The sequence below is a fragment of the Sinohyriopsis cumingii genome, chromosome 4 (genome assembly GCF_028554795.1).
Source record: "Sinohyriopsis cumingii isolate HCF-2022 chromosome 4, ASM2855479v2, whole genome shotgun sequence".
In the NCBI taxonomy this organism is placed as follows: domain Eukaryota; kingdom Metazoa; phylum Mollusca; class Bivalvia; order Unionida; family Unionidae; genus Sinohyriopsis; species Sinohyriopsis cumingii.
Window position 1 is genome coordinate 77,085,864 of NC_142964.1, and position 26,472 is coordinate 77,112,335.

General features: G+C 32.8%; 1 protein-coding gene across 7 annotated transcripts in view; it reads left to right on the forward strand.

The window, feature by feature from the left end:
• The window catches only part of LOC149801492 (WD repeat-containing protein 93-like), a 74,234-nt gene that overhangs the window by 40,421 nt on the left and 7,341 nt on the right, over window positions 1-26,472 (forward strand). For 5 of the 7 annotated variants that reach the window (XM_089955659.1, XM_089955658.1, XM_089955663.1 and 2 more), the window contains 8 exons: window positions 3,540-3,617; window positions 6,778-6,909; window positions 7,758-7,971; window positions 12,736-12,796; window positions 13,436-13,592; window positions 16,176-16,359; window positions 16,805-16,925; window positions 19,508-19,540. In XM_089955659.1, the coding sequence (XP_089811785.1) occupies window positions 3,540-3,617; window positions 6,778-6,909; window positions 7,758-7,971; window positions 12,736-12,796; window positions 13,436-13,592; window positions 16,176-16,359; window positions 16,805-16,925; window positions 19,508-19,540 (980 nt within the window). Of the gene's footprint in view, window positions 1-3,539; window positions 3,618-6,777; window positions 6,910-7,757; window positions 7,972-12,735; window positions 12,797-13,435; window positions 13,593-16,175; window positions 16,360-16,804; window positions 16,926-19,507; window positions 19,541-26,326; window positions 26,377-26,472 lie in introns of all 7 variants that reach the window. The other 2 variants (XM_089955662.1, XM_089955660.1) reach the window with 2 other exon arrangements.

Below are 26,472 nucleotides of genomic sequence, written 5' to 3' on the forward strand. Positions count from 1 at the left end.
TGCCTGTCTTTTGCTAGATGAGGTATTTAAAGTGGCCAAGAGAGGAGTATGCGGACTCCTCTCCCTTCTTAAGGAGAGAGGTTGCTGATCTTATGGACTTGCACCCACTCGCAGTAACCAATTTTCAGGTTTCTATTGCCAAATCTCTTTGGTATTGAAAAAAGGCAGAAAGTTTAGATTCATTTTTGTTTCTATCCTAAACAAATTTCTTTTGGAAGAATGCTTCAAGAAACACCATAACATCCTATGACTTGAGAGTCTCCACAGGTCTGCAGGATATGCACTATTACATCCACATCTTATCACCTCACAGGAAGTACCTCCAGTTTTGTCTTGGCCAGGAGACATTTCAGTCTATTCTCTTAAAGTCTCCTTTGCCTCCACTTTCCCAGAGCCTTTACCAGGATGATGGAGACAACAACAGTTCACATGAAGTCTTATGGATCCCCATTTTCTACTATTTCAATGACTGATTGATGTACAACATCCTCAGAGGTACTCTACTGAAGGAGCTTTCCTTCTGTTGATCACTAGTTAATTATCTGGGTCTAATCAGAGGTTAGACTCAGATTAGTCACTGTTGACCAACAGAGTCTTGAGAAGTCATACCTCATTTCTTCTTAGGACTTAATAAATATGGGTATGAATTTCCTCACCAAACAAGAGTGGGTTTGTGTTGCAGCTCAGATTCTGTCTCTGATAGTGGGTCTTGTCGCCATGAAATTTTGCTGTAGGTTTGCCTTGACCTCTCTTTCCTATGAACTCAGAACATGCCTGTGGATCTAGTTCATCTCAGGGGACTTTACTTGTACCCTCTCCTATTCCTGCTTCTAGCAAACTGGAAACCAACAAGGATCTGCTATTTTATCAGTTTTTTTATGGGATTTGATTTTCATTGCAACCAGTCTGTGGTTAGATTGGGATCAGTTTCTGACTGGATTCCCAATTTACAGTCTGAACTCACTCTTAAATACACAGATGCATCTGGTTCAGGATGGGGAGGTCATCTGGATCTAAATGGGGTGGATTTTTGGGGACATTGGTTTTAGGAAGAAGCAGTCCTTAATATTAGCAACCTACAAATGCAGGCAATGGTTCTAGCCCTACAATGATGTGACAGTCTTGTAAAGCCTCGTTGTAATATGGCTGTCTCAGACAGCTCCTTAGTAGTATGTAGTACTGTACCTCAGGTGTTAGGGAGGTACACGTGCACCATCATTTTGTGTGAAAGTCAGGATCCCACTCTGATGAGCAATCATGGATGAGATCTTACTGAGAGTTGACCATATTCCAGGCAAAGGAATATCCTGATAGACAGCCTGTTAAGATGTTGCTGTTTGGTTCTCATAGAATGGTCTCTGCATCCATTGGTAGCACATGAGCTTTTTGAACAGTGAGACCATTATTGGACAGTAAAAGATTGAATAGCAGGCTCCTTTTTTGTCTCTTCATTGTCAGATCAGAGGGTATGGCAATGACTATTTTCTGTCTGAAGTGGCCTTTTCACCTTTTACATTGATTCTGCAGGTTCTCTACCAAGTCAAGATCACCGTGTCCTGGTGCATTCTGATAGCCCCCCTGTGGCCACATTGGTTATGATTCAATGACTGATGCAACCTGTTGGCAGATAAAACCAGGAGATTACCATAGAGGAGGGACTTGCTGTCTCAGTACAGGGGATCTCTCCGACACAGTGACCTGCATGTTTAGCTCATCACAAACAATAATCCGCATCAAGACCAGTTTTTAATCAATATTGCCAACTATATTGCCTAGGCTTGGAGGCAATCTACATCCAAAGTTTAAGATACAAAGTGGAGAATCTTTTATAGTTGGAAATGTGTAGATCTAAGCTGTTCCCCTTTAAATGCAGTTGCAGACTCTTTCCATTTTGAGGCATGAAAATGTTGTTTTACTGTTAAGGGCTATAAAACATTTCTCTCAGACGCTCTCAAGTTCCCTAGGAGTACCACCATTGGGTCAGACCCTAATCATTGATTCAATTTTTCATCTTTGCCAACCTGGCTTTATGGCTAAAATGAGCTATTTACAGTAACTCCAGTTCAAATTGAAATTCCCAGTCATATCAGTACTGGAGATATTCAAGATTGGCTGTTTTGCCCAATCTGATGTTTTATTTGACTTCCTCATCTCTTTCTACTCTCAAGGGTCCCTTTAATATTTTGGCAGCCACCGTTTCCATGTGGATTGTCCTCACTATCAAGGGAGCAAATCAGTCCCTCACCAATAGGAACCATTCTTTCATGAAAATTGAAGCCCATGAGATTATGACTACTGGTGCATCTTGGGCCTACTTCAATCACCATTTTTTGGTACTTATTTTGATAAGAGCAGCCTTCTGATGTTCTCATACTACATGCACCTTTTAATCATTTGACCTTTGACCTTTCACATACCAGGGTAAAAGTATTTACTCACTGGGTGCAATCATGAGATCATAGCATGTTATCAAGCCTTCCACCAGTTCATAACAGCCATCAGCCTCACTCATACCATGCTGGTAAATTCAGCAATGCAACAGTAACAGGTAATACATTACTGCTATTAAAATATATTGTTTTAAAGGGGAATGGGGTGGTTAAAACAAATATTAAATATGTAATACTTACCTGCTACTATTACAAAGATTCCCTCCTCCCACCTGGCTCTGTTGTCTTGTAGTCTCTTTTCAAGTCAAAAGAGGAAGGTATTCCATATGCTTGATGTGGCTAAGGAATCGGGCAAGGATTCTGGTTTTTTTTTACAATTCTGAGCCTCCAGTTAGTAATTGGACAAGGGAACATTTTGTACTGGGGAACAGCATCCTGGAAAAGGTAAATGTTGTAAAAGTAGCAGGTAAGTATTACATAATTCAAATTTGTTTGACCCCTCTCCAAATAAATACATTGTACATGAAATAGTATAATAATACTATATACTTCCTGATAGACATGTAATATACCGTTTATGGTACTTTTGTGGCAAATGGAACCATTTGGGTGGGATTAATGAGACTAGATTAAATTCTGGATTTAAAACCAATGATAATCATAAGCAATTGTGTTTCATGGATTCATCTTTGAGCAAAATTGTCAGAGCGCTGGAATTTGGATCCATGTTTTTTATACATGAATAACTGAAATTGTTTGTATAGTTTATAAACATTAATATTGACTAGGATTTTCAAAATAAGTTTAAATTTGATAACATATATGTTGAATTGAAAATTTCTTCATTATCAAATTTTCTCACTTCCACATTTTTGGGAAAATGTTCTTATTTGACTCTCTTGATTTGGTAATTTTATTTAGGTTATCCTTCAGTATGTGGTATTTATAAATTTCCTCAGATATTCCACCAAGACCATTTTAATGGTTGAAGGTTTTAGATCTCTGTCCAGGTCCCATAAGTTGTGACAGCAATGCAGAATTTTCCGAGCATATTTTTATCAAAACAGTTTTAAAACATTCATATCAAAGAAGTTAAAGCTGACTTAAATGTGGAATAATTTAATATATAATCTGGTAATTTATTTTTAGACCGTCCAGTATCAGTTGCCATGTGGTGGCCAGGAAGCACTAATCTACTGCAATATTCATTGCTGAAAACTTCAAAAGGTAGAGTAATACTATCACAGTACAAAAGTACAGATGAAATATTTTGGGAAAACATATAACACATTTTCAGGGCTGGAAAATATGAAGAGTTCTGACTTGCTAGAATGATTTTTTATCAAAAATGCACATTTTTCCATTGAACCCCATTGACCCTTTTGAATGTGATGTATACTTTTAACAAAATACAAAAAATAACATTTAACATTTATTTCAAAATATGTTTGTACAAACCAACAAATAAAGTAGATATGGAATGCAGACATTAAATAATAGGTTGACTTAAAAGTTGTTTAGCGGATCAAATTGAGGTTTGGGGGATTCAGTCAAAGGACCTTGAACGGTAGTACACTTTTCAATGATGAACAGAAAATTAGAAAATTTAAAAAAAATGAAAAACTCATTCTTAAAATCAAACTGGTATAAAAATATGCTGGATACACCCTTGAGGCAAAGAAACTTTTATCCCTGCACTTCACTATGGGGAGACTGTGTGTGTCATCATGCATCAGTTTGTATGTCTGTCAGTATGTCTGTCTGTCCATCCATTCATTGCTTCACATAGCTGCTGTATGGAAGTTATTGAAACTTTGTAGATTTAATAAGTGATTATTCTGGACAGACATTAACATTTTATCTTTTTTGTGTATCAGATTTTATTAAATTACTATTACTAAAATTAAAAACTGTTAAATGACTTCTTTTCATGTGCTTAGCAGGATTTCAGAGAATTGTAACGGAAACATTCTAACATTAAGGTCTTACAAGTTTGTACAAATGATGTCAATTTGCATTCCAATATACCTGCCATTTCTATAAATATAAAATCTTTTAAATAACTTTTTCTAAATTCCATTCATCAGCATTTTTTTATGAATTTTGACACAATCCTTTCATGTAGGGCATTAAAATCGTTATAAATTATGCGAATCTGCTGTCCAATGTTACCACCATTACTAAAAATCTTAAAATATAAACAAATTCATTTTAAAAATAGAATTTGAGCAGCTGTGACCAAAAGCATCCTGGCTTCCTGGTTTAGAGGTTCTGTAATACTGGGGAGATTGGAGAAACCTTCAAGCAGTTGTTTTCATAGCATATACAATCAACAGCATTGGAAAAAAAATTATTCAGAGAGAATTCTACTCATCCAGATTTCTTGGCCAGCTTCTAATGTGCACTTTGGCTGTTAGCAGATGGCAGTGAGAGAGGTTATTCCTTCTTTGGCTTCTTGTATTTTAAACTTCTTGAAAAGTTTTCAGAAAAGGATATTATGAGAAATCAAGCAGTAAAATAAGATTGTTATTTCTTCTCGTAAAGATCTAGGAAGGTTGTACTAAATTTGTATGTGCAAATTCAATGGTGTAAAGACTTGAAATAATGGTTTCTCTTGTTTTGGGTAAATTTCTCAAAGATGAAACATTTTTAATAATAAAATTCATGTAAAAATTTGTCCTAACTTATGTACATAGGATATTTGAATGAAACCATAAATAGTTGATGTTGATGTGAAATAAAGGACAATTAGCATGCACGAAGTGTGGGGATATGCATGTCATTGACTGCTTGGGCAATAAAAGTGTATTCTGTTTTAATTAGTACCATATGTATTTGCTTATAAGTTGGTTCAAACTCCAAACAACTTAGACACTGATCTGCCATTGCATAATCTGCTCGCAGATCATGGTCTGTGTTTTTGTGCTACTGACTACTCGTAGCAAGCAAAGACCCAGATCTGCTGGCACATTTATCTTTGGTAGTGGACCCAATTTATAAGTGAGTATATATGGCAAGTTGCTGTATATATGGTTCATACTTTGACAAATTAATTACATTTGCATGGTGAATGTACAGGAGTTCAGATTAGTAGTCCGTTAGTGCCTATGTTAGTGTTTACATGATCATTTACTAGGTCCATAAATTACATGCCAGATGTCTAGGGAGAAGATTTTTTTCCCCCAAAAGAACATGCTGAAATCGGCCTGACCATGGCCAGCAGATCAGGAAATGCCATCTTTTACCATGCATTGCCCAGATGAAAAACTTTTAAACTTTTTGAATCAATTATAGGCTTAAAATTAAATGTTGCAAGAATGTTTAGGTTTACTTTTGTAATAAATGACTGTTTGATTTTGCAGATATAAATATTTTAAACTGTTTGCCATGTTAAAGTTTTTACTGTAACACTTGGAAGAGAGTTTGAATTCATATACTTTGACTTTTGTTTTCTGATTTCCTTTCAGATTGTTTGAGTAGGTCAAATTAAATGTTATGCTTACATCATCATTCAGTATGAAAGATTGCTTTTAATTCAATAATTGCATCATTAAGTGTGAAAAGTTGCTTTTAATTCACTCAAATTGCATCATTCTGTATGAAAGGTTGCTTTTAATTCACTGTAATTACATCATTCAGTATAAAAGGTTGCTTTTAATTCACTGTAATTGCATGATTCAGGATGCAAGGTTGCCTTTAAATTACTGTAATCAGTATGAAATGAAAAGGTTGCTTTCATTTCTCTGTAATTTCATCATTCAGTATGAAAGGTTGTTTTTAAATTACTCCGATTGTGTCAGTCAATATGAATTCACTGTAATTGCATCATTCAGTATGAAAGGTTGTTTTTAAATTACTCTGTGTCAGTCAATATGAATTCACTATAATTGCATCATTCAGTATGAAAGGTTGTTTTTAAATTACTCTGTGTCAGTCAATATGAATTCACTGTAATTGCATCATTCAGTATGAAAGGTTGTTTTTAAATTACTCTGACAGTGTCAGTCAATATGAATTCACTGTAATTGCATAAAACAGTAGCATATAATGATGATTACAATGTTAAGTAGGTTTTTGTGGAGCATATTAAGTGATGCAATAATAATGGAATAATTCTTATGTATAAAAGTTAGTAAAAGTTAGCAGTGTTTAAATAAATGCTTATTGTACTGTATTTATGATTCTTAAAATTTGATTAAATATTGTAAATTCAGCATTTTAAAAATGTAATTTTTCTGATTAACTGTATGAATATGTTATAACTTTGATGCCATTTAGCATAAACAATATTCTTCAGACTATTTTAACAATTTTCCAACATAAATATCAAATTTCGAATTTTGTTAGAATGAAAATTTTCAGATTTTGTGATCTAATTATATTTCAGATCAAGATTTTAAACCAGATCTTGTGTGGCCCATGACGTGTAAAATTACATCCACCACTGTTTCACAGGACACTTCTTTGTTGGCCATTGGACTGGAGAATGGCAACGTCATTGTTTGGGACAGATATTTAGGTAATTTGCGTGTCACCAGCACAAGGACAGCTCCAAGTAGTCATTAATATGACAGTTTCAACAATTGGTCTTTTGATTAGAAAGCTATCACTAAACAATGTATTTTTCAAAAGTTTATTCTTAAATTACATGCAGATGAAATGAATGAATGTACAAAAATTAATTTGAACTTCTTGGTAATGAAAATGGCTAGTATGTTGGACCAATGCAGTTCAGCATGCTTTTTGGTGTAAATACCTAATTAATTGAACATATTCCACTACAAGGTTGGTCAGTAAGCCATAATAGTTTGAAATAGGTGGTAATTAATTGATTGATTTGAGCAATTTGTAAGTTGTCGGTTTAATTGTATATTATCTATTATCCAGAATTGATACAGCAAGAAAAAGATCAAAGAAGAATTTCAAATGAATGAATATTCTAAAATTATCAACCTTCAGTGAGCATGGAATTTAATATGAAAGTACTTGAAATGTTATGCTTTTTGCAAAAATGAAATGTTTTGCTAAAAAACCAGACCAAGGAGAAAATTTTCTTTGTTTTAACATTTAAAATACTCTCTAGTCGTTTGTCAGAATTTTATGTTGGTAATTATGTTGAAATTAAGTATTTGATAGATATGATGATTTACATAAATGTCTATGTGGTCTTTTATTAGAGACCAAGTTTTCAAGAATCAAATCAAGTCAGAACAAGAATATCCTTTATATTCTGCCTGATTATAATGCAGACTGTGCTTTTATCTTTAATTTAGTTCCCATCTAGTCATGGCGATTAGAATAAGTAGAGAAAATGTAAAAATAGTGAAAATTCACATCAGATATTAACATCCTAATTATTCTCTTCAGGTATACAGAGAGGGGTTGTGAATGTAACAGATTCATCTGCCATCAGCCAGATGACTTTTCTGGACCCCAGCATATGTCCTCAGGAAGACAATGAATATCCTCCCTACCCCACCAAGATTGCTGTGTACATTCTTGTATGGTGCCGAGATAGCTCTATTCATTTGTTACATACAACATCAGGATTTGTTTCCAGCCCTACCTGTGTTTCACCTCCGTAAGTTTCAGATACTTAATATAGAGTCAGCTTGACTATATTTTTAGGTTTATACCTTGGATGTAAAAGGTGCATGTTTTATTACATATATCCACCTGATAAGGGTACATTTTTATGGTTTTGGTCAGTTCCTTTATGTGTCATGTACTTGTACATGTTTATTTCTCTCAATAATTTTGCTTCTGTTTTTCTTAAAGTATGTCATTTACTTCCACTCATAAATAATGTTGTAATACTGCATAAGTTCATGACGGTTTTAGTTGGAGCAAAACCTGTTGCATTGTGTTTGAGTAACCTTTCATATTTGTGTCTCACCTGTGTTAGCTTTGTGAGAAATGATATCACTTTTTGTGGGTCATTGTGGTAGTTGTAATGGCCTCATTGTTTAAGTTTTGGTTGAAGCTTTTGTGATGAATGTTTTGGGAGTCATTTGCCATATGGTTGTGGTTGGAATTCATTAACATATGGATGCAAGTGAGATATGAGGTTCTATAAACTACTTGTTAGATTATTTGATATTTCTTAGCTGATGTTTAATTCTGAATGGCTGTCAGTGAGTTCATCAGGGAGTGGCCAAGTGGTCTAAGGTGCTCACCTTTACAGATCACTGGCACAGGAGACCTAACTTCAAGTCTCCTCTCAACCAGTTTGGGTTTGTAAAAAAGTTTGCCAGTAGTTTCCACCACCAAATATACTTGCTGCCATATGTAGTCTGTCACATGCTGAAAAATGGCATTGAACCCCATAAACCATGCCATACCACTGAGTTCATCACCTCACTCAGAACAATGATTCTTTCCAAAGTTCCCATCAAAGAAACCATCAGCTATTCTCCACAAACTCATCAGCTTTGTCTTAAGGAACAAAAGTTGGTGCTAAAGCTTGGATTCATAACTTGGTTCTTTAACAGTACTTTTCTGTTGATGCAAAACATTTTACCGAAAGTTGTGAAAAATCACCATGTTATAACAATTGTATATTAATGTAGTTAAATTTACCAAGATGTCAGAATACATATCAAGAAGGCATGATACAAAAATCAAAATGAACACTGCCAGTGTGCAGTTCACATCAACCATGACATCATTTAATCTACAATATTAATTTAAATTTTTCCATAATTATTTATTGTGTCTTACAGTACTGTTTATATTTGTATTCCAATTTTTGTGTATTATGCTTTTGCATGATTGTTTATGATGTTAATGATATATTTTTGCAATACGTTTTTGTCCATATGTTACATGTTTTATCAACACATAGGTTAAACTGAAAATTTTTAAAGAAAAGGGTTTGCATCCAATTCTTAAAGGTTAAAATACTATATATTACCCTGTATAATTTGGGCCTAGTTACAAACTGCACATACCCAGATCTCCCATCACATAATTTGTGAGAAGATCTGGGTCTCTGTAGTTTGTTAGGAGTAATCAGTAGAACAAAACAGATAGATTCTGATCTGCTGGCATAATATGCAATTCTGCATTACCTTACCAGCATCTGAATGTGGTTGTTGTGTACTTACCTGGAGATTTTATATGGTTTGATGAAGTCATGATATGGCAATATTTAATACAGTGGAACTTGAGAAAAAATGGACAAAACCATTTATTTACCATATACAGTGTGACCCCACAATAACACAGTAGTTGGGAACCATAGAACCTGACCGTGTTATAGACCAAACTGTGTTATAAGCAACCAGGTCAGTTAGCTGAAGAAAATGCTGCATGTACCCCAACAAATTTATGGATGGGGGGGGTAGGTAATAAATGCAGGCAGTAAAATACATGCTTCATTGGCACAGTTACCATCTTAAATCGATGCATATTAAATGGGAAATACACCTGTAGTGAAAACAGATAAGACATATATAATATTTTACATTATTTAGAGAACCATGGATTGGTACATATACGTGTATACTGTTTATATATATGTCTTATGTATAGCATGAATAGAGTATAAACACCATGTACTCACCCGCAAATCTCATTACATACATTGAATCCACAATACAAGTAATTTCATCAAAAAAGTCCACACAGATTTAAAATATTTAATAATTTTTTCATAGGTCATATAGGTTTGAATTCAGTAGATAAACATAGCACAATCACGTAACAAATGATGAAGCACATTTACTTTTCAGTATGACCCAAGTCAGTAAAAATTAGTTTGCGTTTTAAGCCAATGTTGGTAGCATTCGTACGCACAAACTTTTTCACGCAAAAAGGAAACTTTCATGGCACAGTAAACCTGTTCCAGTCACGTTGGAAATTGCAAAAATCCATCAGATTCCATTGCTTTTATTTAAGTTTGGTACTGACTTCTTTGAAGAAAAGTTCTTTGTTTTTATTGAAGATTGTAGTCAGCTTTTCTTGATAAAATATGCATGTGTTATTGAAGTCACTGCTAAAAGCCAGCTTTAGAGAACCAAACAAATGCCCGTTTCTTATTGTGGCGTCAACATCAAATAATTGTATTGCATGATTGAGACTGATTTTTTCATTTGCTTAGTATGTTTTCATAATAGTCAGTGCTTCAAAGGTAATATTTTCTTTGAAATTTTAGCAAACTATTTTATCTGGGTACATTTTTAAAAAAAGGAATTGGCCATCGTTTGGTCAATCGTAGTTACAGTTCCTCCCTGCCTATTGAATAAACCAAGAAGATTTTTTTTTTTGGTTGCGGAGTGAAGCTGCCTTCCACTCAGTTTAACAAAGGGTCACTAGGTGATAGAGACGCAGGTGTTCTGGTCTGATGACAAGGATTCATGCAAAACATGTGGGAGTTCTGAAGGATTTAATTCTGAGTGGAAAGAAGAGGAATTATACATACCATCCACACACAAATGTCAGTCTATGTAAATATATTAATTACTAGCTAGCGGCCGAAAATCTGACAAAAGATAGAGTACGAGATAATGCCTTGTCCAGTTAATCTTCGCAACCAGAAATGCCAACAACAACAAAAATAGCAGATATCTGACAACATACAGTACTCATGCTAGATGTCAAGATAAGCGGATTTGATATAGCAATGCACTGTTAAGATGGTTAGTCAATATGGACAAATTGTTTATGTAACCATAGATAAATTTCAGTGCATTTTACATGGCTTCATTTCAGGGGACCTCTGAATTTCTCCACTCCAAACCAATCACCAATGAAAAAATAAATCGCCAGATGGTATATTTTGCCACCAATAAGGAAAATAAAATCACAGTTTGCGACATTGGTGAAGCCCTACGCAATCCTAGAATAAACATTTTACACTTTATTTTTCATACTTTTAAGAAGAAAAACTTTTTTTCATATACAAAAGAAATACATATAAAATTTAAGGAGCCACTCCTTGATCGTCTTGTATTATTCATGCGCGATCTCTTCCCCAAAATGATAATAAACGTTTTACTTTTTTTTCCTACTTTTCAGAAAGAATTTTTTTTTCTTTCCATGTGTGAGAAAAATACATGATATAAAATTTCAGGAGCCACGACCATGTTATATCCGAATTCGTGTTATAACAGAACATGCTATAGTGGGCTCACACTGTACTGTCTTCTTTGCTTCCAAATATATGACTTTTTATTTTGGTTCATTTTTTATACTGGCTTCAGTTTGTGGTTCTTAATATTGTCAGGTTTTCCTAGATTTTGCTGTACTTTTCTCAAAAGAATGGTTATATAAAAATAAACATGTATCAAAAGAAAAAAAACACGATGTGCAGTTGACTAAGGATAGTCTAAAATTTAATTCTCATCCAAAGTGAAATATCCAAAAGTGAGATTTGTCCAGATATGTAATTTTGGTAATCTATACACCAAAATATATTCCTGTTTTTAATTTCATACTAAATATAGCATACTGGATGAATATAAGATTTAAGTTTCTTTCTAGAATACCTATGATAATAAATATTTAGTTAGTAATTATTATAATCAACAGTTCTCATTAGAGGAATGTATAGAGTGATTTATTATATACTTAAGTGTGTGATATAAAGACTTAATGGCAAAATAATTTTCGTATTGTTTGTTGTATCATTATATTTTCACATAAGAAAGTATAATATTTCCCATCATGCCAAACAACAATATACTGTTTGTGTCTACAAAATTTGTACCTGCAACAACAAAAATGAGTACATTTTGAGCTAGAACAAATATATTTTAACTGCCTTACATTTCAGACATGGAAATTAAACTTTGATAAAGAAATTTAACCGGTTCCGTTCACGTCTCTCTGAAGTTGTTTCCTATTGCATTGTTTTCAGATAGAGTCAAATAATTTACAAAATGGTAAAAATCTAATTTACTGCAACAGATTACCAAATTCTGCCTCTTTCTTAACTCGTGCATATGTTTGTGATCAGTCTATGAATGATGTGAATTTATGTAAAGGGGGGTGGGGTGGGAAGAGGGTGTTTTGTTGAAGAGTGACTTTAATCTTGTAAACTTTGCTTCTGGAGCAATTTTGGTATATAATAAAAAGAAAATTTTCTTTTCCTATGTTAATACCAGATATAATTCATCTTATGGTACAAAAAACTATATTTTTATTTAGTGGCTTTGCTGCTCATTAAAATATAAATTTTTGGGACCACACAATGAGATATATACAATATTAATGTAGGAAAAGATATATCCTCAGCAATTTTTAAAAAAATATTTTTTTACACATTCTAATAATGATTTTAAATAAATATTGATTGGCATTTGTTTAATGTACGATAAAGTTTTTGCATATATTTTTATTACAGTGTGGAAAATGACTCAGATTATGTCACAGTTATGGAGCCTGTTGTTGGCCTGCCTGACTTGGTAAGTCAGTACAGTAAAACCTATTAGTGTAGCCCCTTATTACACCAAACATCAATATTTTTTCCCTTAAATATATATTTGGCTGTATTTTTGTGATGAATTAATGGACAAAATATTTGGCAGGAACTATGGATTAATGTGCTAAAATATTTTTTATATACTATGAATTAATGCATTAAGGTTTTGTGGATTAATGTACTCAGTATTGGCAGGTATTTTGGATTAATGCACTTAATATTTTATGGATTAATGCACTGAATATCTGGCAAGTATTATGAATTAATGTGATAAATATTTCACAGGTACTATGGATTATTGGACTAAATATTTGGATGGAACTACATATTAATGCACTAATTATTTGGCAGGTACTATCAATTAATGTGCTAAATATTTCACAAGTGCTATGGATTAATGGACTAAATATTTGGCACATACTGTTGATTAAAAGAAAGTTCATAAATTTTAAACTAGTCATAAAATGTTTTCAAAGATGTGAGAATTTCATCAAAATTTGAAGAAATTTTAAGCTCTTCATTGAGAAATACAAAACACCACAAAATATGATTCAACCAATGAAAGGCTTATTAATCCATGATAGCAGAGAATCAATAGGTTTGTTTTAATTGTTTGTTTCAGATACTAACTGTTGTGAACAAAGGCATAGTACAGATCCGAGACATTCTAAAGGGAATTATCCTTTTTGAGATCAAGGTCCCAGAAACTCATGAACTAACAACACCATGGGAACCAGTCTATGCCATTGGTGGACTGGGTCAGATGCTTTATGTCAAAGGTTAGTTATTAGAACTGAAATTATCAGAGGTCAGTTAAACTCCTTGCCAGATGTGAATTAAGCTCTTTGTCAGAGGTCATTCAGGATCTATGTCCAACGACAGCTAATTTGTGCTTGTTTTAAGGTTAACAGTTACATTGAAATAGAAAAAATTGCAATGTATTGATAGGTTTTATAAGTAGTGTTAAGAGTAAGTCCCTTTATAAAAAATGATTGAAGAAAATCATGAACTGATAATGATCAAGGAAATTGCGGTCTGTGCTGTTATCTATGTTATTGCAAGTTTGGGATGATTCAATTTAGTTAGACTTAAACTTCATTTTGTAGAGAAAGGAAGAATGCTTTTGGAAGGTTAATAAAATCATCACTTACTATGAAACTTTTCAGTATAATCCTGCCTCTTATATAACATGGATGTGGACATGGATCCAATGTGCTAATGTGACTTAATACAGCAAAACCTGTCTTAAAAGATCACCCCTTCTGCTGAAAGAATCATGGTCGCTCAAGATAGGTTCTTATATAACATACGTGGACAAGGATCCCATGCACTAATGGCTTAATACAGCATAACCTGTCTTGCAAGACCACTCCTTTTGCTGAAAGAGTCATGGGCTCTCAAGACAGGTTCTTATAATGTGTGTGGACTTAGATCCCATGCACTAACAAGGCTTAATACAGCAGAACCTGTTTTGAAAGACAATCCATCTTCTAAAAGAATCATGATCTCTTAAGACAGGTTCTTGTATAACATGTGTGGATTTGCATCACATGCACTAATGTGGCTTAAAACAGCAGAACTTGTCTTGAAAGACCAGTCCATTTGCTTAAAGAATCATGGTCTCTCAAGACAGGTTTTTGTATAACATGAATGTGGACATGGATTCTATGCACTAATATGGCTTATTACATCAGAAACAACACCATTTCTTCTAAAAGAATCAGAGTCTTGCAAGACAGGTTGTTATTCAAGACAGGTCTTGAAATGATAATAATAAAAATAAATCTATGCACTGAATATCTGGTCTTTCAAGATAGGTGGTCTCTCATAACAAGAGTATCTCAAAACAAGTATTATTCATACCAGTAGTCTATCAAGACAAGTATTCTTTCATACCAGTAGTCTTTCAAGAAAGGTATTCTTTCATACCAGTAGTCTTTCAAAACAGGCTTTACTATATTGTTCCATCATTGCTGCTTAATTTTGTTTGATTTTAGTTCTTGGCTGATGAGGACTTATTACAATATGGTTTCCACATCTTTAAATACCATATATACCCATTTATAAGTCATGTCCAATTACAAACTGCCCAGATGCAATAATGTATCAATGGATCAGGATTTAGGCAGTTTGTTAGGAGTAATCATTATACACAGAAATGAAAGCACATTATTTGATAGCAGATCAGGTCTAGGTTGTTTGCATTTAAACGTGACTTAAAAATGAGTATATATCATAACATATTTTTTTTGGTTTATGTACAGCATATCCCATTTGCTATATTTGTTTAATATGTATTTACTGCTTGACCTTTTTACATAATTGAGGGTAGATGTTTGACCTACCTGACTATTCTTATGTTTTTTGTCATGTTTTTACAAGTTATAAATAAGTTGTTTAGTGATATTTGAGTTCAAGGTGTAGCCTTATTTACAAACTTGGAATGTTCTAGAAGTAAACTTTTGACCCACATCCTGGTCATTTTATTGTGTCTTAGCTTTTCATATAAGTATGAGGTAAACAAAATTATTCATTCCTTTTGTAGTTCAGTCTGTAGAATTATATTTAGCTGTACTCAAAGGCCCCAAGTGGCCGAGTGGTGTGGGTTTGAGTCCAAGGCTCGGCTAGCGTGGGTATGTGGGAAAGCCTGCCAGTAGCTTCTCATGGGTTGGTGGTTCTTCCCTGGGTTTTCCGGGTTCTTCCTCCACCAGTTATACTGGCCGCCATGTATAGCCTTTCTTGTACTGAAAAATGGCGTTAAACCCTAGAACAACAACAAAAAAAGCTGTACTCAAACATAATTTTAGACGAATCATTTTTCAATCACTCATTGGAATTACAAAGTGCTCATTTACTTTTGGACTAAAATACTTTTTGGGATTATTGTGATTTCATTCCAAGACATTCAGGAGTATATCATTGTGACACATCAAGACTTTGTGTACATCAATCTATTCAAGACTGTTCATATATCAGCACATTCAGTATTGAAAATCATTCAGAACACTATACTTTTGGAGTTGAGATAGAACATTTAGGATATTTGACATTTAATTCATGATACTGAAAGTTGAATTTAAATTTTCACTTTGTATTCTTGGGAAGTAAATTCTTTGTCATATTTTACAAAATGTGTAAGTTTTGCTTCTTTCTGTTACTCAGTTTAAAATCATAGAGTTGTAACATGTTATGTTTGCAAAATTCCTCAGTATAAGGTAACCCCACTTATAACGAGGGACAGTTATGTGATCTTTGAACAGTTTATATGGTTTCCATGTGAAGTATTATAATGAGGTAGAATGTCATATAAATAAAAGATACAGCAATGGTTGTCATCAATTTAATATGTTGAAGTTCTGCAGGTACCCTGAAGGAAAACAACGAAGAAGGAGAAAATGATAGTGGACTACAGACTGGTTCCATATTTGTCTATCACTTTCGCTCATTCCCATCTTTGGATAACTACATGAAGAAGAAAAGGCACAATTTATCCTTCAAAGCACATACAACCATCAATCAGAGGGTGGATGCTTTGCTGCAAGAGAGGTAAAGTATTTCATAATGATGCACATTCACTTTTTGTCTTTGGTATTCACATCACACAAGGCTTGTCCAGGGTGCTATACCATCTTGTTTCATCTTAAATCTAATTGATTGATATTATCTAATCAGTTTCATGAAATTTTTGTATACTGAGCACAGCAAGGAAATTATATTTATCTCATGAATATAATCACTGTTTTATTTAAACTGGCAACCAGTCTCGTGAAATGACTATGAAGTACATCAGAATACCACAGACTTTATGTTTTTGCCCTTTTTGATATTACAATGTGTTTTTAAACATGTTTTAGTTGAGAAACAACATGAAATGGATTTATTTAATGGCATATTCATGATGTTATTTGATAGCACAAATATTAAAGGGGAATAACTGGTGGGATATAGTCTTACATGATTATGTAACAGTTAATGTAATGTATTTCTTTAGATTTACCTTGCAAGCTTTACGAAAGGTGAGAATGCAGGAAAGATGGTCTCATTTAAGGGATGATATACCTACAATAGAAAACATGAAAATGGCAGCCACGCGGAAGGAAAGACCACTTTATGTAAGTAAATGCAATTAAATACTTTGGTCTAAATTTTTCTTACGAAACATTCCCCTTTAGTGCCTTAGTTTCCAGGGGTTATTATTTGATAAAGCCTTTCTAACTGTGAATAAATGCTTCGATTATACCTTCTGTGACCAGCCCCTATAGTCACAGACAACTTGGAGCATACATTTGTACTGGGGTTGCAATTTTAAGAATTATTTAAAAAATTCTTAAGTGAAAATTGACAAAATTTTGCAAATTTCAGTGTTGTCTTATATCTGGTATATCTACGCCTATATGAAATTTTAGCAGTATTTAAAGAGTTAACGTATGGTTTTGTAAATGTGATGTTTACTTTCACTTTTTGCACTTAAACTGTTTTTATACTTTGGAACCTGAAATACACCTTGTCTTACAGAGAGCTACCTCTCAATTTTGTAAATTAGTATATCTTATATGACACAGGAAGAAAGGGCAGGGGTAGACAGACAACTGTTTATAGTTTACAGCCACCTTACATGAACAAGAAGACCTTAATCATTGTGATTAAACAACCTTGGCATCATAATTTGAATTGTAGAGCTATATTTAGATACAAAACCTGTAGACAAATTTTCCTTACTCAGTTTGATAGCATAGAAAAGATGTAACTGAATCAGTTATATGCAGCAATAATTTATTTTAGAAATACCTGTATTTGAGAAAAATACCTGTATATGCATTAATAGGAGACTCCAGCTTGCTTATTTCATGAGATTTCAAAATCGCTGCAAGTTACAATCCAAATTTTTATTAATATTACATAGTCACCCACATTCAGCCAATCAAAAATTGTCTCTGACTCAACTGAGTAGGTGATTGGTTTAGTTTTATCCATTTAGGCCTTAACGTTCGTAGTAAACTAGTCTGGTTCAACTCAGTCTCTGCCATTATAAGTTCTGGTACAATGCTTCAATGATCCCTGATTCTGATAGAAGGTGATTAAATCAAACCTTGTTCAAGTGAACTCTGATGACATCTTATATAAGATTTTATCTAGATTACATTCTGCAAACATTCAAGTAAAAATTATGTTGCAAACTTAAAATGATATCATACATGATCATTTTGTAAACATGTACCAGTACTTCACCTCATCTGACTTGCCAACCAAAATCACTTTGAAAATAGACACCAATGCATGGGTGCCTTGGATGTGGAAGGTCACGGGTTTGAACACTGGCCAAGTCATACCAAAGACTTGAAAAAATGGTACTAACATCTGCCTTGCTAGGTACTCAGCATTAAGAGGTTAGTGTATGGACTGGTCGGCCTGGTGTCAGGATAATGTGACTGGGTGGGACATCGTGCTACATGTCTGTGGCATGATGCCCCAGTGCTAGACATCACTATAAACTGCCACACTGCAGTAATCACATTGATATGACTGAAAAATTGTTAAAATTACATTAAAAGTCCAAATCACACACATACATACACACCTAATGCATGGGGCATGTATCAGTGAGCCAGTTAAACTGTGTATACACCAACTATGACATAATCTTGACATCACAGTTTTATTGATCTCATCTCACTCACCAACCAAATCACTTTGTAAACAGAAATCAGTGCATTGGGCATGTCTCAGTCAATTAAACTGTCTGTGTATACACCAACTATGACATAATCTTGACATTACACTTTGCTTCACCTCATCTCACCTGCCAACCAAATCACTTTTCTGAATTTTGGGACAGCTTTATTCTGGTAATAAAATGAAAGCTTTATTAACCAGATCCTTTTGTGGCAGAGATCTCATACAGTCAGATGAGGTGTCTGTTTGACCGAGACTGATACTAAACAAAATCATTCTATCCTGCCACTTTTGTTTTTGAACTAAATATTTACTTCTAACGGCATGTTGAAATTTATTCCCAAGATTGTTAAAGACTGATTTTGAGAAGTTCTATGACAACTGAATTTGAGAACTTTTAAGTAAGACAAAGAGTAAGACCCAAATAAACCAAATGTTTTCACCAGCTGGACATGGGAGCCAAGCCCTGTGTCACCTGCTTTTAAAAATTACAGATTAATATTGACAGTACAAAATTAATTAAATATAATGTGCCAGGATTGATTATCAATATTTGTCAAGCCTTAAATGCACTACCCAATTTTCAGTCTAGGGAGAAAATGTTTCGCAGGTTGTGGGATATAAAAAGATTCATGAGAATTCTGCAAATTTTCAATTAATTTCCAAAAATGCATCCCATGAGCTCCCTTTGTTTTTCTTCCTTCAAAAGCATTTTTTGAAGTACTATTAAAATTCATGATGATTCAACTTTTTCAAGTCAATGTTGTTGTTTTTTATATTTAATTTACATAATTTCATATAATTAATTTTGTTCTATTTTCAATTAATTTATCACTTGTACAATAAAGCTGTAAGAATGGTACTTTTATGAATAATATCTTTTGTGTAAAAATCATCCTTGAATCTTACGTCTTTTATGTCTTTATGCTTATTCTTTCTTGTATTAGTCTTCTTTTTCATTCCTCTTCCTATCATCAATTTATATATTAAAGTGAACAAATGTTTTTCTATGAAATAACAGAAATTCATTAAGGTTCAAAACCCATTTTATGAGGTAGGTATGAATTCTAGCAACCTAAATTTTGTTTAAAGAACAGAATGTAATCCCGAATGTTAGTTTGAATTTGTTTGTTGACTGTTATGTGATTGTACAGTTAAACATTGATTATATCAGAACTCTTTAAAAAACATGGATTTTTTTCCAGACAAATAGTTTTCAGATTTACAAACTTGTACAGAATTAATAGTGTATCAGCAGAAACTCTTCTCAAAAGTCCAAAGATGTGACATCTACATATTTGATGTTTTACTGTACACAGATGTATGAGGCAGAGACTGTAAATAGCGGAAACCACTTGATTCAAATGACAAGAAAAAATAATCGGAAACATTAAATTGTAAGGTGTCTACTGACTTTAATACCAATAGAAAGTAAATGTGTAATGTCATAGTAATTTTGCTCAAAAAAAGGAAACATGGGTTATTCTGGTATGAATTTTATGATAGAGTTTTTTTTTACTTCAGACTTCTAATAAAATTAAGAAGTCTGTTTTACTTATTCTGGTAGTTTTTAAAGTATTAGATCTTTTTAGGTGTTTGTTTCATGGGATTGTGAAAAACAACTTGTAGCTCCTACACAATTCATGTCAAAATTTTGGAATGAATTCCCTTTGTTAGAATTGACAGGATTCTGCGATGATGCAATCTCTTGCCGATCTCATCAGAAATATGCTGCATTGCTGACGTAATGCTAAGATAATGCTTTTTGAAGGTTAATATTGTAATGCATTGAGTAATATGCAGTGCTATTAAGAAAGATATATTTTTCAATCTATTTGTTTATTATTCTGATAATTCATCAATATATGTACCGCCTATACTCTCTTATAAGTCAAGTCCAACTGCAGATTGCACAGACCCAGATCTGCCATCTTATAATGCACCAGCAGGCTTAGGTCTCTGCAGTTTGTTAAGAGTATTCTGTAGAACAAACAACATAGACCCTGATCTACCAGTACATCATGTGATGGCAGATCAGGGTCTACATTGTTTGCACCTGGACTTGACTTATGTGCAAGTACATATGGTATATGTGTATGTGTCTGTGTCTGTGCATGATTTGTAGGTAATGTATATACTTGTGGATTAGTTGCTTTCAGGGATAAGCTATAAATCCATTCAGTCAGTTGCCAGAGCAGAGATGATCCCGGCTAATCACTAGTACAGAAATATATACAAAATCCCCTATATAGCATTAGAGCTCTTCTATCCATCCCACATGCATGTACTGTATATGCTTCCTTGAAAGTCCATTCCATCTGCAAACTGCACAGGCCCAGATCTGGCTGTGCCTAATGTGCTAGCTGAGCTGGGTCTATGGTGTTTGTTAGGAGTCATTAATAATACAAATATTCTAATTATGTAAAGTATAATGTGAACCTTGAGAGGTTTATGATTTTCCAACCTGATGACACATTGTTTATTATGACATGGTCAGTACACTTTTCTTATTGTGTGTGGAATTTAATATATGTGATATGACAACAAGTTAACATAACTTTTTATGTGATTCTGATTGGTCCAAATAAGCTATGAAATCCTTGCAGTATTCTCATTACTGATTAGTTGCAACTGTGGGAATTTTCCATAGACCACCTTGTGGAACATTATTTTTTTTACTATTACTATTAACATTTTGACAGCCATTTTTTGAATTGATTGCTCAAGAGAAAAAAGGTTATATCTGTCAGAATATAGACAGTTTGGTCTTATAAATAAAACAGGGTCAAGGGATAAAGGGCTGGGGTTGGTGGATGGAACCTGTAATATAGACCCCACCACATGACAAGCATGGTTTAAATGTTGACTTAAAAGAGTAAATAAACTCACCTTTGTTTAGAAATGAATGTGGACATGTGCCAGTCTCCCAAATGACAGAATGTTATCTAACTACAGCATTTATGTGGTAAAATTTCTTATTTTGTGATGCAGTTCTGACTCAAATAAATTTGCCTGTCTACTGTACTATTTCATAGCAAATAATGCAAATATCTGGTTACACATGTATTACAGTAAATCTGCATCCAGTAATCATCCCATCACTTGAATATTTAACACACAGAATGCTTATTAGTTTAATTGATACACTTTTGTGGAAACGTTGTAAACATTCTCATTTGAATTGATTTGGGTGGCTTGACTAACCTAAACCAAATCAGCATGTGACATCACATAGGAATTTCTATCCTGTCTGTGTCAAATGTCCTATTGATTTGGAGTGACAGTTGCTCTTTAAATTATAATTTGTTTAAAAAAATTACATTTAAATGTTACTGGTTACAGAACTCCACATTATTAATTCAGTTAGTGTCTGGGACTATTTCTTACATGCAACAAATGAATGGTGCAGCATCTGAGCCAGTGTGAAAGAAAATATTTCTTTTTTCTCTCTAAACTATTTCCATTAAAATAAAAACTATGCAATAAATGGAATCTATCATGGTTAGTGAATTAATATTAAATTCATGAAACTCACTGATTAATGTCCAGCATTTGATAGCCAAGGCTCACAAAAGCTGGATGTTCAGCTCATGTCATAACTTCAGTATTAATCATTACCCATATGAAATCCTCTGTATAACTTGGGTCAGTCATAACATTTGTCATCAGGTGACCATTGATGTAAACAAAACAAAGTACAGATAATCCCAGCCATGAAAAAACAGCTTCATTGTGAGGAAGCTTAATCAGCCAGAACGTTGCATTGTTACAAGTCTATGCTCTTAAAAGAAGTAAAATAAAAGAGTGAAAAGCACCAAGCTTTGTAAAATTCAACAAATAATTTATTTCCCTAAAATACAAAGTGAAAATGAAAAGTAAAAAAAGAAGTTACAGTATTAAGAATTTAATCCCAAATTAATTCTAGAATTAAACACAAGTATTAATAATTAAAGTTCTAATAAACTTTAGTAGAAATTCAAATTAAATCCAATGCTGAAAGTGTTGATGTGTTTGTGATGGCTTGTATCATGGTGTTGTGCCAACAATATTTTGTTTGTAAAACAGTAATGTAATACCATATTTAACTTCACTATAAATCCCGTCAAATGTCTTTGTCCAAGAGTCTTATTTTTTTATAAGCACTCTGTATTTCCTTTGAAAAATCACCTGAATTGAATAATTTGAAGAAATAAATTACAGCCCAAATGAACTACTGGACACAACGATAATACAGTTAATTCTGTTAGATCTTCAAACATGAATGAATAATTTTTCCAGTGACAAAATTACATAGTCCTTGACTTGACTTCAGATCACAATTAGCATTTTCTGATAAAACTATTACCTAATGGAAAATTTCAATCTGGAAGGTTCTAAATGTTTACAAGATGAAATGTTAGTTATAATTCGAAGGTCAGTTACTAAAATTATGATTCAGATCCTGGACTATATCAGGTCCACAAGGGGAATCCCAATAACCTAGACCCAGACCCAAATAAACATGTTTACTTCTACTAATAATAATCCTAATATTAAACCCATACACTTAGAGAATATTTTAGCTTTGTATTAGTTGTTTACAGAATAAAAAAATCAATAAGCATGACAAAACTCTCGTTTAGACAAATTAATAGTCAAATTTGCAACAGTAAGTCTGTCAAAGAATTTCCAAATTGTGTCCAGGTGATCTTTCCAGGTGTCATTGTAGATGAGGACATCATCGATGTAATCATGAGAATTGTCTAGATCAGATGTAATAATGTTCATTAAATGTTGAAAGTACAAGGGAGCCTTTTATCCCAAATGCCATCATTATCTTGATAAAGTCCATCTGGAGTCATGAATGCCAAAATTTCCTTTACCTTTTCCATCAGCGAAATTTGCCAGAATCCTTTCAGAAGGTCAAATGTGGTGACAACATGTGTAATTTTTATGATTTACAGAAATATTTACATTTGTGCAGAAACTATATGTGAGAGCTACTTGCCTGTACCAAGGACACATGGAGCAGCACATGATATGTTCAGATCTGAAAGAAGAAATGATGAACAAGAGATCATTCAAAATAAAATGAAGTAAAACATTTTAACAAATTTTGCAAGGTGTCAGTACAAAAGTATTTAATATTTAGATGTGTTTTGAATTGACAGCCACATGGATGGACTCTATGTCCAAACAAAAGAGAAAAATTACACAAATTCACAAACTCAGACTTTGCTAATAATACAGTCAAAATTGCAGAGGGACATGTATTAAAACTGTTTAATTTTGATTCCTGTTCTTGATTGTTTAGTTTTAGTGATATTTGCAAGTTGCAACATTTGAGTTTGAGGTTTTGAGTTGGAGCAAGACTTTTATGGCCAAAGATTTTAAGTGTTTATTTATGCTAACAATAAAATCTTATTCTCATTTGACAAAGGTTATAAGTCTTTGCCTAGAGCAATGTTAATGCAAGATGCATGGCCTAGACTGTACTGCAGTTCATACTTTTTTGTAATCTCATATTGACTTGAATGACTATGCATGTTAAATTCATTGCCATATCTACCCATGTATATATTGTCTTTAGTAGCAAACAGCATAGAACCAGATCTGTCATTGCATAAAAAGTGCAGACAAATCTGGGTCTGTTATGGTGTTTTATTGCTATAATACATATAATGAATGTCACAGACCCTGATCTACGGGCAAATTCTGCATTGTCAGAGTTTGGTCTACACCTTTTGCACATGGCTAGAAATTGTACATGAGTAGATATGGCACCATGTAAGATAAATAATTAGTTTTCACCTTGTTCTTTAATTGATCCATGTTTTATAGTGGTTTGGTTTTAGTATTGGAGTGACAAGCTAGTTCATAATATAAACTTTCAGCTTTTCATAGATAATCCTATAGCTGGTGTAAAAAGACAAACTGACTTTGATTAATAATGTGTTTTGTGACATTGCATCATACTTTCACACAAATGTAGAATTTGTCTATTCATTTTATATGATTTCTCATTTAATACATTTTAATTGCTAAAATTTCCAATATTATTAATATGCAATGTATTTTTGTCACTTTCTGTCTTAGAGATGAAGATTTACATTATATAAAATACAAGTAATTGCAGTCATTACTGTCTATACTTGCTTGTAAGTCAAGTCAAACTGCAAACAGTAAAGATCCTGATCTGCTGTAGCATAATGTACCTGTAGATCGGGGTCTAATTTGTTTGTTTTACTGATTATTCCTAACAATGGGCACTCACCCAGATCTGCTGGTGCATTATTTGATGGCAGATTTGAGTCCGTTCAGTTTACAGTTAAACATGGCTTATAGGCATGTTCCAATGGTAGTTCATTTTAGATAGAAGACAATTTGCAAGACTCTATTCCATGTAAAGACCTTTATCATTATTTGGAACCTCTGTATCTGATTGCAAAACTATTTTGAAAACTTTGATACTCAGCGCAGAACTAAATTTTTATTTCCATCAAACTCCAATATGAATAAATGTACTCATTATTTCATTTAAAATAGAAAACATTTGGAGGGCTCTGTTCTGTGGAAATACTTTTATATCATCATTTGTAATCCCTCTCATCTCTTTCTGATGCAAGTTAAAAACATTCACTCTCAGAAAAAGACTCAGTCTTGGCCTGTCCAGACATTATCTCATATATGCAAAACTTATTTATGTTTTTTATTTTGATTTTACATGTAAGAAAGGCATTGTTAACTAATAATATTCTTTCAACACATAAGAAAGAAAACCACTTTATTTTTTCTGTTTTTGATGTTTTTTTCTGTAATGATCTTTTTTGATTAGGTTAATCATGTTAGATTTAAAATCATCTTAACTATCTTGTTACATCATGCAAACATTAGAATCAAGTAAAAGTACTCTAAGTATTTTATTTCATTTTTCCAAATTCACACACACACACACACAGACACACACACACACACATACATACATACATACATACATACATACATACATATATATATATATATATATATATATATATATATATATATATATATATATATATATATATATATATATATATATATATATATATATATATATATGTATATATATATATATATATATATATATATATATATATATATATATATATATATATATATATATATATAAAATTTACAATTTGGTAAATTTTGTGATAATATTAAATTTGTTGAGTAATTTTAAACGTTAAGCCACTACATACATGTACCATGTGTTTCTTTCTAATAAACTCTATGGATATAAGCATTTTAAAGCTTTTTATGTATATAACATATGTCTTATTGCTAAAATTGTCAAGACCATTAAATGATTTCTTAGAACCATTCATTGCTTTTTTTGTGTAAAAGGAACTTCAGTAAAAAGAACAATGTTACATTACCATTCTTGCCCAAAGAACAATCATTCTTAAGTCAGAATGAAAGAAATATTTGTTGCTTTGATGTGGAACTTTAAATTAAAGAATGATAATATGATGATATTTTTCTTGTATGATAATTTTTTAAAATTTAATATAGTAAATTGTGTGGTTATTTTCCTTATTAAGATAATAAGTAAAAATGCTCACCTTGCACTTTTATTTGCAAACAATTTAGCGGTCTTCATAAATTAAAAATTAATGGTAAAATATAATTGAGCATATTAGGAAGCTGATGCTTAGGTAATTAAGATTTGTCGGAAAATTATTCAGTTTATTTTTACAAATTTGATAGCCACTTTAAAAGTTTTAATTTCATGAAAACAGGAAACTAATCTTTTAACTTAATTTTTAATTATATACTTGCTTTTTGATATCAGCCATTTTGCATCCTTTTGTTTTAGCTTCCTTGAAGGACTTCTAATTAGTTTTAGTAGGATACAGTAGTAAAGAGGTAGCTATTGAGTACTGTCGGAGCTTGAGAGTGTTGGTAGTGCTAGACAAGTACATGTATACAAGATGACCACACTAGCCTGGGTCAAATCGGCAA